General features: G+C 43.8%; 1 protein-coding gene and 2 long non-coding RNA genes across 3 annotated transcripts; 1 reads left to right on the plus strand and 2 right to left on the minus strand.

Annotated features, from left to right (window-relative positions):
* Positions 1-469: 469 nt before the first annotated feature.
* SLC30A1 (solute carrier family 30 member 1) lies at positions 470-7599 on the minus strand. Its single transcript, XM_045452455.1, has 2 exons — positions 6988-7599; positions 470-5332 (listed from the first exon to the last, which is right to left on the minus strand). The coding sequence occupies exons 1-2, from the start codon at positions 7595-7597 to the stop codon at positions 4431-4433; spliced, it is 1512 nt and encodes a 503-aa protein (XP_045308411.1). The 5' UTR covers positions 7598-7599; the 3' UTR covers positions 470-4430.
* Positions 7600-8545: 946 nt separating this feature from the next.
* LOC123584850 lies at positions 8546-9473 on the plus strand. The gene is made up of 2 exons (XR_006705707.1): positions 8546-8673; positions 9139-9473. It is a non-coding gene; the product is annotated as an uncharacterized LOC123584850 (long non-coding RNA).
* Positions 9474-10671: 1198 nt separating this feature from the next.
* LOC123584851 lies at positions 10672-17342 on the minus strand. The gene is made up of 2 exons (XR_006705708.1): positions 17010-17342; positions 10672-10817 (listed from the first exon to the last, which is right to left on the minus strand). It is a non-coding gene; the product is annotated as an uncharacterized LOC123584851 (long non-coding RNA).
* Between the last annotated feature and the right edge of the window lie 326 nt (positions 17343-17668).

The following is a 17668-nucleotide window of genomic DNA, read 5'->3' on the forward strand; positions in this document are numbered from 1 at the left end:
GCCGAGAAGCGATAAAAGAAATTCTTTATATGAGAGACGACATTTATCACAGTCCTGAACTCATACAACCAAACTAATATACTAATGTACTCTTGGGTTAGTAGTTCCAGATGATCATGTAATAGTAAAACATTTAATAATCCATATTAGTAACTATGCTTACAAACAGCAAGTACCAAAAGAGGCAGGTTAACCTACAATTATATAACATGTGAGCTTAATATTTGTAACAAAAACATTTCACAGCCACTGAATATTTCATGTTAGTGAGCCTTTGCAGTGTTAGCCCTTCAATTTCGGTTGCAATTTTTGCCCACATTTTTTTTTCCCTCCCCATTACCATCCTATAACCTGGTCTCTCTGTGCACTAGCAACACTTAAGTTAAGCTGCAATTTCCCTTTAAATACCTTAAGTCTACATAACCCAATCTAGTATAGGAGGGGAGGCCACATGCACAAAATGATGAAGTAGATATTAAAATTAGTTTATTTTTCTACTTGACATTTAATAAATGAGAAGAAACACAGTAGTCTGTCTCATAAAGAACATTTATAATACATAACAATCCATAAAGCCTCATGGTGAGGTAGGAACAGCTTTGGAAAACAACGCACAGTCATAAAACATACAAAAAGTCAGGTAAAATGTTGCAGCACTAAAGGACATTTGATCTGCATCTGCATTTAATGAGATGATACTTGCATTTAACTGTGCCACATCTGGCCCAAAGGACAGGCTATGGTTGACACAAAACAACACAACATGGAAGTTTCATAAAGAATCACAGAATACATTGATACGCTTCATTGTGCTGTTTCAAGGCAGAACCATAACAGGGCAATTTGTGTCTTTTTATATATAGCCACATAACAATTGTATGTTACATTCCCTTCAGCATCTTTTTGCCAAAGACACTGGACCACAAAATTTTTGGTTTAAAAGTTTAAAGTGAATGACATACAAAAGGCTCCTGTGCCAGTGAAAAGGACCGCTAAATATTCCAGAGCTTGTTAGTACGACAGAATAGCATTGCCACATAATATTGGTAGCGCTACATGAAAATAGTGCTATTACAATTCCCATTTCAGGTGGCCAAACACTGTATTTGACAGTTTTCCACTGAAAAAAACAATAAAAAACCCTCCACCTTCCCAAGAGTTTTAACACTGTTTTAGGACTTAACTGAAACTCTATTAAAATAAATATTTCCATATTGTAGAATTATTCTCCATATTTGTGTATGTGTGAACATCTTAAGACAGCAGGTAAATGACAGTTATATCATTCAAACGATATCTGCTTATAAACAGTGAAAATCTTCAACTCAATACCGGTTAGCCTACTAAATATTTCACACTAGGTTCCATAGGCCATTTCCCCCCAAACTTTCAAAAATTCAAAATTAACTGGGCATGTTAAACAAGATACAAACATGTTATAACCATAGTCTTCTACCTATTGAGATTTTTCAAGGTGCTCTTGATGGAAATTTTTCCTATTCAAATTACATACCTTAGTTATCCAGACATTGCTTTCTAAAACGCTAAAATTCATACACCAAAGCTTTTGTCCTTTTTTGACTTTTTTAAAAGGTCCTGGTCCATATTTTTACAATGCAGATGCCCTTCAAAAAAAACCTTTAAACAATCATAGAAGCTATAAGGTGACAGTGGAGAATGAAATCACTCTCATCACTAAGGCGGCATTTGGCTTGGAAAAATTTGCGTTGGTTTTAATTCAGGCACATGCAGCACCTCCTTTTCACGAAACCGAGACAACAGACAAGTTTCTAAACACATATTCTAAACACACTGATCTTGCTCAAATATAAAAGAGCCAGCAGGAGAGATGCACCTCCTAAAATTGATGCATTGCTATAAAAAGCATATTTAAATATTGGGTTTAAGTCTCCTAATAATTCAGGGTATTCCCCTCATTTTCTTTCAGGGAGGAATAAGCTATTTTGGAAAAGACACTTAAATCCCACAATATTTAAATATAAAAGCATTTTTTAAAAGATAATGCTAAAAATGGGTTAGAAAGTGCATTGTAAAGAAATAAATAATTCTCTGCTAAAACTCAAAAGGTGAGTCAGTGCCCACTGATTTTGCTATTATGACAAAGTCCTCTGAAAAAAGAATTCTGTGGTACCACTTTGTTACATATAAGCTACTTAAAAATTACGCAAAGTGAAATAACTGAAATCTAAAGGCTTTTACCTTCAAAGCACTTTTGGGGAAAAAAAAAAAAAAAAAGCCCTTGTTCCATGCCTGTACACCATTAAAACAAAAACAAAAACAAAAACTCAGTTAGCTGATGTCTTATATGTTGTACAACCTTTAAGAAAGACCCAATAGAGCATTTGTAAAGAAAACCCCACTGAATGCATTTTACCAATTATCCTATTGTATGCATTGTTACCAAAATGTTTCTGTAACATAGACTGTTTTAAGATCTTAATGAAATGTTTTGTAGTTTTAAGTGTTAAGTCAGGAATGCACATGATAACAGTACAGTTTCAAGCTTTCTTTCTCGTTTACCCAAATAAGGAGATTCCCAAATTTCATGTTTAAAAAACTGTTTTGCAAAATTCAAAGTAACTTCCAGTTTAGGAATTGAATTACACAATTATCAGATAAGAGTATTAAAAGACCAAGATGTATTGCAAATTGGCAGGTTATGGTTTTGGCCCATTATAGCAAATGTGAACTTACAAATGGTGTTCCTAAAATTACCTCATTCTCATTGGAAAAATTGGCTGTTCTTAAATAGGCCCATTGCCAGCAATAGGCTTATACTAGAAAAAAACACACCACCTACCACAAAAGATCCCTTTAAAAAGTTAACTGCCCAATGCCGATGCCTTCATCTTAAGACCCATTAAGCAATGAATTATTTCAAATCCCAAAAGACAGCCACCCCAAAAGTAGTCAGCTATAAAAGTTACTGAAGTAGTCAGGATACCTTATTTCTAGAAAAATAGAGCTATACATGATAACCGACACTCCTATTCATCCTTTTGAGGACAAAACTCTAGTTTCTTCACAAAGCATAGCCCCTCTCTGTCAAGAAAAATATAACTTAACTAGCCTTAAATAATATTTGTGTATGGATTTGAAACCCACAGCAACAATGTCATAGCCAGGAACATCCTGTGTAGATACTGTGGCAATCTTACAAAATAGACCACTATCAGAAGATCCGAGATAGGTCAAGACTGGATGACCTACAGAATCTTAATGATTAATTTTGCCTTCGTTAACTTTGCTTTCTAAGACTTTAGTATCCAAATTGCATTAACCCTTAGATTTCTTTTCTCTCCCCCCTAAGTCAGTGGCTCTGGGCAAAGCACAAGAACTGCTGGTTGTGCTCGAAAAAAGCTGTTTGGATCCATTCATGATTGGTCACCATGAAACGACTAACGTTAAGTTTTTTGTAAATATCTACAACTGAAAAGATTACATGAATAAGCTTGCCATTTAACAGGTAATTATTAGGTTAGCTTTAACGGCCTTAAAAATACTTACTGTATATATTTCGTAAGCCAACTTTCAGCTCAATGTTCTAATGGCAATCTTTCAAAGAAAGTGATGCTGGTGAACATGTCCACATTTTAGACTAACTTTGGTAAAAGAAGATATGAGTTAAGATTCTCCTAATAATTTAGAAATGCAGTCTGAATATTAACTTACCACAATCTATATATTTAATTTGGTGAACCTTCTTCCCTGCTCTTACTCTCATATGCCCTATCATATGTAAACTATAGTTCAACTTGTTAATTATCTCAATTGTTTATTAGAATAATACTCAGCAAGACAGAATCCAGGACAGTAACTGATCTTTAGTATCGTAAATACCCCATGTGAAGAAAAAGGGGAACCTTTCCTAATAATATCCATGAGTCATTCTTAAAAACATGCTGCCATTATGCTACGTAATGATCTCAGAGGGCAAATAAATATTACCCGAAACATCAAAGGAAACGAACCTGTTGATGATTTTCAAAGTTTAGTGATTCTAATTCTAATAAATAAAGTATAACACTGGGGGAAAAGAAAAGCAGAGAAATTCCAGTAACAATTTTAATTTATTTATCCCCCTAATTAATTTTTTACCATGGAAAAACTGGAAATCAAATGTCATTATGTTATATAAGGTTTATACTTACTTTAAACAAAAATGTAACATAGTGTTAAAACTGGCTTTCCAAAATTGTTACAGCATAGCTGTACTCTGCACTAATAATCACAAAGTTGTAATATAGAACTATGTTAAGCAGTCCCATTATGTTCTTACAAAAATAGAATTAAACTGTGTGACCAGACAAGGACTTCAATTACACTACTTGGCAAACTTAGAATTTCAATGGAGTCTTTTTCCTCTTGCAGTTTAAAGCAAAAGTCAAATACCACATCTTTCTCAAGACTCACAAAGATGATTCAGGTTGTTTGTTTGGCATTTTTTTAATCTCTATCACAACAGCAGGGATGCTTTCAGCTTTAGTCCTCTTGGGCTTCTTCTCTAGATTGTCGCTAAGTTCTAAACAGGAAATGCTAACTGTCGGGGCCTTTTCTGCATCCTTTCCAGAAGGGGCTTGTGGCCGGGTCCCACAACATTGCTTCAAAGCACACTGAGTTCTGCAGGCAAGTTCACATGGGACTACACTTGATTTAGAGCCTACACTAGCAAATTCAGGCTGGATGGTAGTAGCGTGAATTCCGTGATTATGAAAAACGTCCTTAATGATTTTGGCCACCTGCATGTATGATGTCGGGTCTTCACATTTTATGTGAGCAGTGGCAATGATTCTGCTTCCAGCCAGTTGCCAAACATGTAATTCATGAACTTCCTCAACTCCTTCAACATCTCGAAGTTCTTTTATCAAATTTTTGATATCAATTTGTTTAGGAACAGTTTGTAGAAGAATAAGAGCAGATTCCTTAAGTAACGGATAAGTTGTGTAAAGAAGTATACAAACCATTACAATGCAAAGAGTTGGATCTAAATATAGCACCCAGCAAGGACCAGCTTCATAAACTGTTGCATGAGTACTATTAATTATTTCTACAAATGCTTTGCAGGGGTCAGGGATACATGGATTCACACAAAACTCCCCTTTAGGACAACCCTTCCAAGAAAAGTAAAAGACCAAGGCATTTACTACTACAATCACTGAACCCAAAGCATCTCCAAAGACATGCAGGAAAACTCCACGCATGTTAAGTTGTCCAGCCTTATTATCATCTTCCAATTCCATATGGTCAGGTTCTCTGATAAGATTCCCATTCACTTGTACTTCCACTGCATCATTTCTGGACTTTTCTGGATCTACAAAGAAAGAAAACTGCTGTATCAAATACATTTAAAGTGTTTACACACACATCCTCATCTAACTCCATCTTAGTCAAGGAGATGAACATTTTTCATAAAATATGATTTAAACATGTGCCTAGGGCAGTTTAATATATAAACTGACATGCTGGGAATGAGCCAGGGCAAAATGGCCAGGGCTAAATCAAGTTATTAAGAAGACACTACATTTCCCCATCCTCCTAACCACTCTCCTATCTGCCCGCCTCCCCCCAAAATTTCATCTTTTCTGTGGGGGTGGGAACATTCCACTATACTTTTCGGCATATACAAACAGAAAATATAAAATTTAATGCGATCCCCCATAAATTAAATGCCACGGTGCCTGATCTGACACACAGCTCTAGTCACTCTGTCACTAAGGTGTAGTGGCTAACTTTTAAACTTTTATCATGAATGTAAACCATAGAGTATCTTGGTGGAGAGGGTTCAGAAACTAAAAATCAACAACACAAACCCATCAACAATCATAAACTTCAGGAAAAGCCGCAATAAATGACCACTATCTACCCTACTAGCTCTTAAACCAAATGTATCCATCTTTGAAAGGAATTACTGTATGCACACCACAGCAGCTTAATTTTCTTTGCAATAACACCTTGAAGAGCATGGGTGAGGGGAAATTCAATCGTTTATTAAACCTTTTCAACCGTACAAGTTGAATGTCGTTAACACGACACCCTGCATCTTGAAAACAGCAACAATTGTCTGTGTAGCATCATACTACCAAGCAAATAAATGTAAATGAAAAAAAAAAAAATTGGAAGGAAATACACCAAATTGTCAATGTCTCTTTGAGCCTGGGTAGTTGGACTTGGGTTGATTTCCTTTTTCCATCGCCTTTCAACATTTTCCAAATTACCTTCAAGAGCAATAATGTTTAGAATGAAAAGCATACAGTAAAAAATAAGATTAATAAGTGGCCATCACTTTTATTTTAGGATGATTTTGAAAAGTCCTCAGTGAAATGTCAAACACGACCAGACAGGTCCTAAACCTAGGATTGTCAGGATTAGGCTTCGATTTTAGACAACTAACTGAAACACACATTGCTGTTCATAAAAGAAACCTCCAACCAGGGTTTTGAGCTCGGCAAAGTCCAAGGCTAGCTGGCTCTGAATAACTGAGAAACTTGCTTAAAGGGCCTAAGAACCGCTTGGGCACGGCAAGGTTTCAAGTAGCCACCGACCAAGGATGAACTAACTGGGGGTTCTCTCCGTTTCCCAAGAGGGCCAAGCAATTTAATCAGGAAGCGCTTTTGATCCTGTGAAAACCAAAAGCAGGCAGTCTCTTGTAAGGGCAGCCAAGTGCGGCTGTGGACTGCGGCGGGCTGACGGTCACCTCCTGACCTTTTTCCCACTCCCCAAACCACTGTCCCCACCGACACCCCAGCCGCGCCCCCACCCCCACCCCGGCCTCCAGCACCCGGCTGAGAGGGGTCCTATTTCCTCGTGTGCCCCGCGGGTGCGGGACCCGGAGGGCGAGGGGAGGAGGCGGCGCGGCGCCGGCCGGCTCGGGCACCAGGGGGCGTGCGGGCCATCCCGCCCCGGGCCAGCCTAGGGTCCCGGTTTCCCCTGACCCAACCACCTGCGGCGGCCACTCTCTCCTCTCACCTGGCCGGTCCAGTTTCAGCCCGTTGGAGCTGCTGCTATTGGACACTAGGGTGTTGGTCTCCTCCTGCTCGGGCCTCTGCTCGCCTGGGGTCACGCTGTTGTCGCTGCTCCCGGTGCGGTTGCTCTTGCCGCGGGCCCCCTTGGGGTGGCCGTGACCCCCGTGCGAGTGGCCGTGGCCGGAATCGTTGCCGAAGCCGCTGTGATGGTGGAAGAGGCAGAGCCCCATCACGTTGACCAGCAGCCCGGCCACGCCGACCCCGAGGACCACCAGCGGCTGCTGCATCTCGTGCGGCTCGATGAAGCGCTCGATGGCCTCCAGCAGGATGGCGAAGCAGAGGCCGGTCAGGAAGATGGCGTTCACCAGAGCCCCCATCACTTCGGCCCGGATCCAGCCGAACGTGTTCTTCTGGGTGGCGTGGGTCCGCCGGGCGAAGCGCTCAGCCACCAGCGCCACCACCAGCGCCAGCACGTCCGACAGCATGTGGAAGGAGTCGGAGAGCATCGCCAGGGACGAGGTCACCCGGCTCACCACCACCTCCAGCACCATGAACATGAAGGTCAGCATCAGCATGCACAGCAGCCGGCCCCGGTTCCGACCCCAGCACCCCATGGCTGCGGTTCAGGGGCCCGCCGAGCGCGGCCCGGCGGCTACACTGGCGGTGGCGGCGAGTCGCCGGCGGCCGGCGACCGGGCGACTGAGGCGGGAGGGCCGCGCGGGTCTCTCGCCGCCCGACCGGGCCGCTGGGGAAACCGCTGACGGGCCTCCGCGGCCGGACGGGGGCGAGCCCGGGGGTCAAGCCGCCGAGCCCCCGCGCCTGCGGGCGTCCCCGGCGGGCCGGCGGCGCGCAGCTCCTCAGGCGTCCGTCCTCGGAGCCGGCGCGGAGGCCCGGCTCAGCCCCAGCAGTCCCCACACCCACAGAGGGGCGGCGGAGGCCGAGGCGGCGGCGGCGGGGAGCTGGGGCTCCCGGAGCCCGGGGACGAAGAGCCCGAGCAGGAGCAGGAGCAGGCGGGCGGCGGGGGCGGGCGACGGGCAGCTCCGCGCTACGAAGGCTCCGAGCATCTGCAGGCTCTCCGCGCAGGTCTTTCCCTTGCTCGTCTCCTCCGCTGTGGCTCGGACCCGGGAGCCGACGCCTGAAGAGCTAAAAAGGCGGCGGCCACGGCAGCTGCACTCGGCCCGGTCTCCGGCGCCTTCTTCGCCCCCCCTCCTTTGCAGACGGTTTACAAAAAAACTTTGCTTTGCACTCGGAACCCCCGTTTTCACACGGACCCGAGCGTGACAAGGCCTCGACGCCCCGCCCACCAGGCCCGGCACGCTTCCCCATTGGCCAGGGCCCCCTCACGACAGCCTCCGCACCCCGCCCATCTGCGCTCGCTATTGGATGGAGGCCCGGAGGGGCGGGAAGGGGCGGTGTCGAGGCTCCAACAGATGGGGGCGGGGCCTTTCCCTCCGGGAGCCGGGCGTGGGCCGGGGGCCGCGGCCGGGTGCAGCGGCGGGCGTCGTGGGGGAGGGTTGGGGGCGCGGGCCGCGTGCAGCTGGGGGTGGGGGAGAGGGGGAGGGGCAAGGCAGGCGGGGTCCCCCAGCACTGCGGGGCCGCTTCTCCGGCTCTGCGGGTCCTCGCAGCACCCCTCACGCCTACTGGGGCCGGGCAGCAAACAGACTTTGATCCTCCGAGCTGAGTCCACGTGGTGAGGCAGGAGGGAAGGGAGGCTGGGGAGACAAGTTGACCTAAGTAAAGCCATTTTGGTATTTAGGCTGACCCTTAACCTAAAAGTCAGCAGGTCATAAAAAGTCACAAGATCCCACTCATGGAAGACCACAAGACCGGACTCCCTCTGGCAGTAAAAGTCATAGAGGCTGGACATTCTTAAAATTGCTCCCTGTGGGTAATTCCACAACCCTAAGACAACAGAGAAACTAACCGCTCGGTGTAAATGATAAACTTAAAGTTTAGGAATAAGCCCCTTCCGTACGTTAGCTGATTTTGAAAAACTTATAAAACCTTTCTTTAGAGGCGGAGGGGGGTCTTCTTCCTCACCTGGGAGGAGAGACGGCTACTTTGTCCGGAGAGTAGCTCCCTTCTCACTTCTATGCTTGATACACCTTTGTCCCTTTCTCTAAATGGCTTGCCCTCTAATTTTTTCTCCGCAAAGCCAAGACCCCACCTGGCGGGTGGCCTGAGACCCTCCCTCTGGGCTTCCACCGGCCTGCATCCAGTAGAAGAGACCAGAGACCGCGCCCGCTGTGTGACAGACTGCATCCAGGGAGGCGCCGAGAGGGGGAGCCCGTGGGTGCGGGACTCCCGGGTTGGGGTGGGGTGGGGTGGGGGTCCTGTCAAAGAACCGGGATGAGGCCGCATCCGTAAATGAGTGCTGCATGAACTTGGGACTGCTCAACACCGAGCTGAGGAGTTAGACCTTAGGAGCAGTCTCGCAAGCGGCGAGAACTGAGTCTTTGTAAATATATCAGTAAATATTTACACCTATCACCACCATCCCTAGGAGACCTTGTGTAAAGGCAGATATTTCTGTCACTGATTATCTAAGGACAGTTTAGGCTACAGACTTCAAGCAGGGGCAACCTGGGTTCTGGTGCTGGCTTTGTCACTAGCCAGCTGTGTGACTTTAGAAGAGTCCACTAATCTCTCTAGACCTGTTTCTTCAAACATAAAGGATTGGGCAAGAGGATCTCTTCAGATTCTTTCTGACTCTAAAATTCTAAGGCTCTATGATTGAACAAACATTTTATTTATGGACTACAAATAGCCAAACCCTGTGTTGGTTGCTATGGGGAAGGGGAGGGGCGGTTGAGAATAAGGAAGAATGCGCTTCGTCCGGTGGAGGTAAAATATAAACGTATAAAATGTTTAAATTACAATGAAATACTCAATAACTTGTACCAACATGAATTTAGAGTGCAAACATATGCACTGAGTGGAGATTAGTTGATCTGGAAGTGAAGAGTTCCCGATCCTAAAGTAGAGGGGTGGCTGGAATCAGGTAACCTAAGCCAGACCCCTGAAAGGCCTCACCACAGCCCCTGAACAGGAGGAAGAACCCCCACTGTTCTGGACAAAACAAGACAAAGGCAAAGCTAGCCAGTGCCTCAGGATCTATACATAAGGCTAGTTTGGAGCCTTGTTATTTTGCATTAAAAAATATATTTCTATTTTCCCCCCATTTGTATGTGGTGTGTTTCTCATTTCCCCATCCACACTACAGAGCTGGATCCTCATCTATTTCTGTTCTGCAGTAACAGAAAAGAATGCAGAAAAGTTTCCAAGACATTATAAAGGAAGAATTGATAGGGTTTGATGATTAATTGGGAGGGTGAAAACTAAGGAGGAGAATTTAACAAAGGTAGTTCAAATGTTTTAACCTGACAGGGAAAATCCTGCGCTAAGCAGGTGAAGTTGGGAGGGAAGGGAGCTGATTTTAAGGGGAAAATACTGAGGCTGTTTTTAATGTGCTAAATTTGCAATGAAATCTGGATGGTGGCAGTGGTAAGGAGTGGGGAGATGAGTCTTGGCACTTCATAATCTCCCCTCCTTTGGTATGGACAATGGACATTTATCTGATCCTGTTGTGTAAACACAGCTTCAAATCTCCTTCCAATCAGCACCTCCTATAGAGAAATTAGGGAGCCCCTTTGGGTCAAGACATCCTGTGGAAATGGTTGGAATACCATTTTGCCGCCTCTTGGGAGCTGCTGTGTCCCTTTATTTAAAAAATAGATTTATCCAAATGTGAGAATTTAATGCCCAAAGAGGAACCAGTAAGGAGATGTAGAAGGCAGCAGCACTCAGCAAACAGGACAGCCATCCCTTCAGTACCTAAGCAGACAGAATTGGAAGATGTTTAGACCCATATAAAAACAGGCTCTTAGGTTCAGTTCAACCCGATAGTCACTCACGAGAACACATCTGGTGCAGACTTTTCTTTCTCTTGTAAGCCATTTCACAATGTGCTTTATCCTCACATACAAAGGCGGGGAGGGATGGGGAGGGAGCTACATTTTCCAGGGTGTAAAAAGTTGTAATCATGCACTCCACAAAGAGTAATCCCACTTACCTGACCGCAAAACATTTCAGTCAAATAAACTTTTCTTCCCCCTAGCGCTGTGTAGTCAAAGTACTTTGGTAGCTAGACTGATACTTATCCTTTTTCAGCTGATAGCCCTTGCACAGTGTTAACACAGCCACAAGTGGGTTAAAATAAAAGAAAGCCATGGAATTACTCACCAACAACCCTGGAGGTTGTGGCCCCTAGTTGAATAAAATGGTTTGGCTTTTTCTTCCTAAATCTTGAGAACTCTCCTGATAATTTGCTTAGTATCCAAACTGACTAAACTCAGCATACTTTAAAGATGAGAGAATAATGCTCCTTTTGGAAAGAGACTGCCAATTTGAGTGAAAAATCAAATGTGTAACACAAACTGCAATCTCAAAGCCCTCTAAAGACCTCATCCTGCTCTCAATGCCAAGCTCCTCCAACCTGCAAATTATCAATCCAAAATGTAGCTTGGTTGCAAAGGATTCTTGCAAAAAAACAAACAAACAAACAAACAAAAAAAACACACACACACACACACAAAAAACACACAAAAAAACCAACCACCCTGCTAAATACTAACACACCTCTGAATCTTGCTTATCAAAAATCATGACTGCAAGCATGGAAAAGAAGAAAACCATGTGAAAACCAGATTACATTTGACTTTAGTTAACAGTAAATCACATCTAATGTTCAATCTTAAAGCAAAAATGATGGGGGAAATGGATCTGTTTGGTTTTTTGTTTGTTTTGGAACGTACGTGATTAATTATTACAAATACACGGTAAAATCTCTAGCAACAACATGAGGGCCAGGGTTTGAATTTTTAGCGGCTCCCCGAGGGAACAGGCAGTAGAAAAAAGAATAAACAAGTAACAATGCAAGAATAAAGCCCAGAAACATCACAAAAGGGCTCAGAGGTATAAGGGAAGCCATATGAAAGAAAGGGTCAGAGCAGGAAACCCTATGAGGAAGCAAAGGGGAAACAGGAACAGCTAGACTAGAATGTACATTGAGAAGCCCAGGACAATCGCTGAGCTTTTTGTACTTGGATAAGCTAAAGAATGGCAGGTAAGAGTGAATAGCAAGGGAAAGAAAACTGGATCAAAGTTCTCCAGTCATGCCTGGAAATTAAATCTAGAAATAAAGGCAGTGACACCTATATGGAAAGCCTCATTAAAGACATTTGTGAATGTCTTATTATGCCAGAAATTGTTGAAGGCTCAGGTAGTCAGTTTTAAGGTATAGATGGAATATACCCATTCTCTTTAGCCTTTCTACGCTAGGGGCTGGAGATTGAAATTAAAGTACAAAGAACAGAAGTTAAAAAATTTTTTTTTTAACTTAAAGACATTTTTCTATGACTCTCTCCATTACTTGTCTATGAAGATGATGCTGACCAGTGGGGCATCTTGAAAGGATCGCACACCTTATGAGTTTTAGAAAGGTCAAGGAACTGGTCCTTAAAAGTTACTGTGTGATTAGGCCTTATTTTCTACATCTTTTCAGTGAGTGGTTGAAAGAGATGGCCTCTTTACGGGAGTTAGGAAATGAGTTAAGGGGGATGCTGAAGCCTGGCTGACACTCTCAGATGGGCCCTTTCAGGTTACCTGGTATTTAGCACCGCCAAGAATCCAGGACTGAATTTTCAACTTGCATATTCAGACACTGCATTTTTATCATTTCACCTACAGGGGACTGATTCGCATGGATTCAAAATGGACTAATTTGCTGGCTGGACCTCTGGTCTGTTCACTTTCTCTGTCTAGAGGGGAGAGCCCATTGCACACAGGCTGCCTCTCTGTTGGTGGACAGAGACTTTCAGAAACAAGGCTGCCCCGGGAGGAGGGAACTAGACCGGCAGTTGGATATTCTGTGGAGGGGAGCAGTTCCTCTCTCTCTCCTTGGCTGTAAAATCTCCTGCCTGCCTCTGCACACATACTCTGCCCTCCTGCCCCTTAGTTATACTCTTCTTTGCTGCCAGAGTGATCTTTTCAAAACCCAGGTCTGGTCATTGCAAAATACTCCTCCTCCTCCTCCTCCTCCTCCTCCTCCTCCTCCTCTTCCTCCTCCTCCTCCTCCTCCTCTTCCTCCTCCTCCTCCTTCTCCTCCTCCTCCTCCTCCTCCTCCTCCTCCTCCTCCTCCTCCACCACCACAGTGCAATCCTTCAGAGGCCTCCAGGTGTTCTGAGAAGAACCAAGCTCAAATGCATGGCGCTGGGTATGGTCAGTCCCTGGATGTCCTCCCCAGCCTCAAGCCATCACTCCACCTAACAGGACTGGCCTTTCTGACCACCATGCTCCCTCTTGCAAAAAGACTTGTGCATGCACTGTTCCCTCTGACTGGGACACTCTTCCATCCCCTTTTCCCCACGTTAGTTGTTTCTCATCCATCAGCTCTCAGTTTAGGGGCCATTTCCTCAGGGAGGTCTTCTCTAACCCCTATGACCAGGTCAAGTCTCTCCAGTGCAAGTTCTCTTGGCTCCTTGGCCTGAGCTTTTATGGCACAGAACAATGACACAGTTAACGTTTATCCACATGAGTATTTCATTAGATTGTGAGCTCCGTGTGGGCAAGGGCGATGTGTGCTTTTGCTCACCATTGTGTCCCTAGCCAGCCTGGCTCAGTAAATGTTTGTTGAATGAATGAATGTTAATAAATTACCTTTGTCCAGCTTAGTAATTCATACATTCGGTCAACAGAACCTGACCATTGAACAATAGTGGTTCTCCATCTACACTTGAACATGACGATCAGAGGACCTTTTCCTGCTGGACAATGTAGGAAACACCGTGACACTTTCTTATTAATTAGCTCACCTTTTCCTCTTTTTTAAAAATGCTTATTTATTTTGAGAGAGAGAGAGTACACACAAGCAGAGGAGGGGCAGAGAGAGATGAAGACACAGAATCCCAAGCAGGCTCCGTGCTGTCAGTGCAGAGCCCAATGTGGGACTCAATTCCACAAACCGTGAGCTCATGACCTGAGCAGGAATCAAGAGTCCGATGCTTAACCCACTGAGCCACCCAGGCACCCAAGCTTACCTTTGTCTTTACATCAGACAGGCTTTGGCTGTGATATTATCTCACACAAGATGCAATTAATTGGATAAAACTGGGACTCGGCCTTGAAATCTGCCATATGATAACATTCTAGGTTCTCACAGCTTTCAGAGTGCTTCAACATTCCTCACTTAACATGCATGACAAGGCTATGAAGCTTGCCGACTGGATCTTACAGATTATGGACTGAGATTCCAAGACATGAAGAAATTTGCTCAAGGTCCCGTGGCTTGTGAGGCCCTAATCTAATCTCACCAAGAACACGTTTATTTTTAACTTCATACCCAAATTCATGAGTAACAAACCCAATACGAGGCTCAGAACCTAACATGCACTAACCATAAAATTCTATCATTCATCTCAGTTCTAAAAGTTTCTGGTTCTATGATTTTCTTACTAATTTGTAATTACTATAAGGACCAAGGGGAGGTGGCCTACTTGTGAGTGACACGTACCTCTTTAACAGGTCACTCCAAAGTCTGATTCTCTAGTGATGTGTTCCAAAATTGGGTCTGTTCACACATAATTCTATAGAATGAATTAGTTAATCCCAATTCTTCCTTTTAGTTTCTGTAACCACTCAGATATCTTCCAAAGGACTAACATTAGTGAAAAACTGACCCCTTCCCTGAGGTGCCTTGTTAAAATGCAGGTTCTGATTCAGTAGGGGTTGTGGTGGAGACTGAGATCCCGCATTTCCAAAAGCTCTTGCAGGACTCCAATGTTGGTGGCCTCCAGACCACACTTTGGGGACAAAGGCATTAGAAAAAAAATTTTTTTTACCCTGGAAGAATATTACATGGAGTTAGGAGTTAAGATATCCTCCTCAAACTTAAAAATGTTTTCATTTTACTTTATAATTTTATATTCACCTGCCATACTGGCATTTTATTTTGTAATGAATGGTATTCTGTATCAAAAACTTTTTAATGAACCAAATGTCTTGTCCTTGTAGGAAAGCATTCCTTAAAATTAATCGAACTCCAGGTGTGAATAAGCATTTAAGTTTTTGCTTTCACTGTTGCAGAAAGAAAAATAATGAGCTTACAGTTTTTGGAAACATTTCATTATTCTGACTAGCATTAATGGCTTCTGAAGTCTAAATAACAGGTTGGGCTGAGGACTCAGTATGACTGGGGGTCTCTTGTACTCAAACCTTTTATTATCCAATAGGAAATGCCTTTTTCATCAGGCGTTACTGATCACATATCAGAAGGAGATGAAAAGACTAAAAATGAGTAAGGGGTGTTTAATATTCAGGTTGTACAGGAGCAGCAATAGTCACTAAGAAGAACAGATGAGAAGTAAGACTAGAGATATTTCCCTCTGCCTGTCTGCTGATTCTGGAGGAAGAAAGCAAAGGTCTAGCTTCATGGCAGCTGCATCGATGACCATTCCCATGAGTCCTTGTTATTGACTTTATTTATGCTTTAAGTTGGCTTCAAGGCTTATTCCATCATAAGGTCAGAGTTGAGCATCTCTTAACCTCAAGAGAGACATCCTTCAGTCCCCAAAGTGCCATTGTCTTAAAAGGGACCACCATCAAAATCACAGGGATTGCATTTCTAGGCGCTGCTCAGGTGCCTTCAAATTTGAGAGCAATCCTTTAATGGAAAAACCAGTGTGGGCTAAAATGGGGCAAATGGAAATGGTCTGATCTCTCAGTTGCCTCCTGGAATGGCATCTAGGAAGATGGAAAAGCTAAGTCTAATGGAAAAGGGAGTCTGGCTCCACACGCTGGGATGAAAAGAAGGATGAGCTGTTTCTGTGGCCAGCTCTCCAGTCTAGGCCGACATATCTCTCATAGCAATTATGTGAGCACTTCTAATAGGACTCCCACTCCCACCCTCCTCCAGTCTACTTAATGCAGTGCTTTTTGATCAATATCCCCACACATCAATGCTCAAAACCCTCAGTGGCTGCCCATTACCCACAGAATAAGGCACAACATTTTATCTAGGTGTAATTGAAGGCATTCTGCATGTGACTTTAACTTTTTTATCCAAACTTGTCTCTCACTCCTCCTCGACACAAGCCCACGATTCAAGCCAAATTATTTTAAGTAATGGCTCCAAGTTACCTAATGGCTCCAAGCTTCCATTTCCTCAATGTGGACCAAAATAATAACTTATCTTACTGGGTTATTGTGAATTAGGTTAGTTAATACATATAATATGCTTAGGACAAGGCCTGAAACATGGAAAGAGCCTGTAATGGGTTGGATGGTGCCCCCCCTGCCCCCCACCGGAAGATATGCCCATGTCCTAATTCCTAGAAACTACAAATGTTACTTTATTTGGAAAAGGGGTCATTTGAAGATGTAAGTAAGGATCTTGAGATGAAAAGATCATGTCTAATAAGAGACACGGGGTAACTAGACAGAAGAGAAGGTCATGTGAGGGTAGAGACAGGTTGCCAAGGAGTGCCAACAGCCAGCAGATGCTGGAAGAGGCAAGAAAAGGAATCTCCCCTAGAGCACAGTTTTGCCAACACCTTGGTTTCAGACTTCTGCCTTCATACATGTGAGAGAATAAATTTCTGTCGTGTTAAGCCACTATATTTGTGATAATTTATTATGGTAGCCACAGGAAACTCATACGGGGCCCATTATATTTTAGCCATTATTATCATCAATTAATCCCCAAATGTGCCTTTCCTTTTTCCTCTCAGCATCATGTTTTATCTCACTGTTCTCTTTGTCCCGCACAGTACCTTGCAATTAGAAAACAGAATAAATATCTATTGAAAGAAAGAAAAAGGGGAGGAAGGAGGGAGGAAGGAAAGGGGAAGGGAAGGAAGGAAGGAAGGAAGGAAGGAAGGAAGGAAGGAAGGAAGGAAGGAAGGGAGGAAAGGAAGAAGGGAGGGAGGGAGTGAAGGAGGAAGAGAGGAAGGGCATACCGCTACCACTTACCTGGTGTTACATGCCCACAGTAGCTTTTCTCGATGGTCTTATTCCATCAACTCTAGCACAGTGCCAAGAACAACCTTTTGATACTTGTCACCTGCTGTCCTGTGGTGTAACTTTGTGTGTCTTCCCAAAGCTTCTTGAGAACAGGGATTATTTCCTTTATCTTTCTATACCCTCAGGGCCTAGCAAATAGTAAGTAACTCAAATCTGTGGCCATAATAATAATCCCACCATCAAAAACTGCCCACTAATTTGCTAATTTGTCACTCGTTCTAGAGTTTCTGCACGCTCTAGCATTTATCATATCCTTGTCAATGCTAGTAGTTTGCTCCTTGTGTCAACTGCCTTTCCCAACTGGCACAGAACCTTCTAGTTCCAACGTATTTCAAGGAGCAGCAAGTGGGAGATGAGCTTGAACAGGTTAATTATTCTGCTGGGTAGACTTGTGCTGAATATAGGCCCATGCCTCCATGCCTAAAAAGTTCTTCCTTACACATACAGAGATGGTTTCCTGATGTTTCTCACAGTGGAATTACTCTGTTATTTGTTCACTTGTGAGTCTGTTTTCTGTGTGACCCACATAATTCCCTGTTTGGGTTGGTGAACCCCTAAACTGCAGGGAATCAGCTCAACCTTAAGCTTCTCCCATCTGATGACAATTA

This window comes from Leopardus geoffroyi, chromosome C3 (assembly GCF_018350155.1).
Source record: "Leopardus geoffroyi isolate Oge1 chromosome C3, O.geoffroyi_Oge1_pat1.0, whole genome shotgun sequence".
NCBI lineage: Eukaryota > Metazoa > Chordata > Mammalia > Carnivora > Felidae > Leopardus > Leopardus geoffroyi.